This window comes from Artemia franciscana, chromosome 10 (genome assembly GCF_032884065.1).
Source record: "Artemia franciscana chromosome 10, ASM3288406v1, whole genome shotgun sequence".
Classification (NCBI taxonomy): domain Eukaryota; kingdom Metazoa; phylum Arthropoda; class Branchiopoda; order Anostraca; family Artemiidae; genus Artemia; species Artemia franciscana.
Genome location: NC_088872.1, coordinates 4,934,648 through 4,935,906, shown reverse-complemented (window position 1 = coordinate 4,935,906; position 1,259 = coordinate 4,934,648). Strand labels below are relative to the sequence as shown.

General features: G+C 34.6%; 1 protein-coding gene across 1 annotated transcript; it reads left to right on the top strand.

Annotated features, from left to right (window-relative positions):
• Positions 1–217: 217 nt before the first annotated feature.
• Positions 218–601, top strand: LOC136032362 (profilin-like). Its single transcript, XM_065712683.1, has one exon. It carries the CDS (start codon positions 218–220, stop codon positions 599–601), a length of 384 nt encoding a protein of 127 aa, XP_065568755.1.
• Positions 602–1,259: the final 658 nt, after the last annotated feature.

Sequence of the window (1,259 nt, the reverse complement as noted above, 5' to 3'; positions counted from 1 at the left end):
AAATCCCAATTTGATTAGCATATTTAGTTTTCATGCCAGAACCACTAAAGCTATTATGTAAACATCAAAAATATTTATGTTGTTCGAGCAATAATTTTTAGTTTTTATTTCAAAATAGAAAATTACCTGAAAATTTTAAAATTAGTTTTGTTTTTTGCTAGGTTCCCGCTATTTAACGCGTGACTTCAACTCGTCACGAATTAGTACAAATTATAAGATGTCTACATGGAATAATTATGTTGAAATTGAATTGTTATCTAATGGCATTTCAGAAGGAGCTATTATTGGTACTGATGGAGCAGTTTGGGGAAAATCTAAGACATTTCCTGCCACTGCAGCTGAATTGAAAGCGTTTATCTCAAAATTCGAGGATTTGGAAGCTCTTGCTGAAAGCGGTATTATAATGGGAGGAACAAAATATTTTTACCTTTCGAGCGACCATGATGTTATTCGAGCTTCTAAGGGGACAGATAGTCTTCATGCGATGAAACTGAAAAAATTATATATAATAGCTTTGTATAATAACCAGGAGTGTCCAACACCTAAAGCTGCAAATACAGTTGAAAAACTAGGTAATTATTTAGCTCAATATGGGCATTGATAGGATCTATTTCTATATCAATGAAATTCAACCATCAATGAAACAGGGCAATGAAAGGGTAATGAAACAGCTCGAAAGGTGGATAGAAATTGCAAGGGTGTTAAGCTTAAAAAAATGAAGTTCTTTTGACTGACTGGTAAAGGATATCCGGGTTGTAGTGGTAGCTCGCAACCTAGTAAGAGTCAATCATATCCTCAGAGGCCATAAATATTGTTGCAGTTACATAATAACATTAGCGATTCTGAACTAAAGATTTGTTAAAATACTCGTTACGCGCCATATTATTTACGCGCCATTGTAGTTGTGTCCCTGTGTCCCACCTGTGAATATAGATATCTATATATATATATATCTATACTAGCTGTTGGGGTGGCGCTTCAAGCCACCCCAACACCTAGTAGGTGAGCCATTAGTTACGAGCCATTGTAATTGAGGCCCTGTGTCCCACCTGTGAATATAGATAGATTTATATATGTGTTTCAAACTACGTAAAACTTGCAAATATACAACATTCTTGGCTTTCCCATAGTGTGTGCATATACAAAGCCTTTTGTACTAATAATGACGTCATATGCAAACGCTCTTTTTACAAACAAACAAACATGCATACACACAACTCGTTTTTATATAGATAGATAGATACAATACAAATTAACTG

Excerpts from the sequence above, each read along its gene's own strand:
- LOC136032362 (XM_065712683.1), top strand. The coding sequence starts at position 218 with ATGTCTACATGGAATAATTATGTTGAAATTGAATTGTTATCTAATGGC.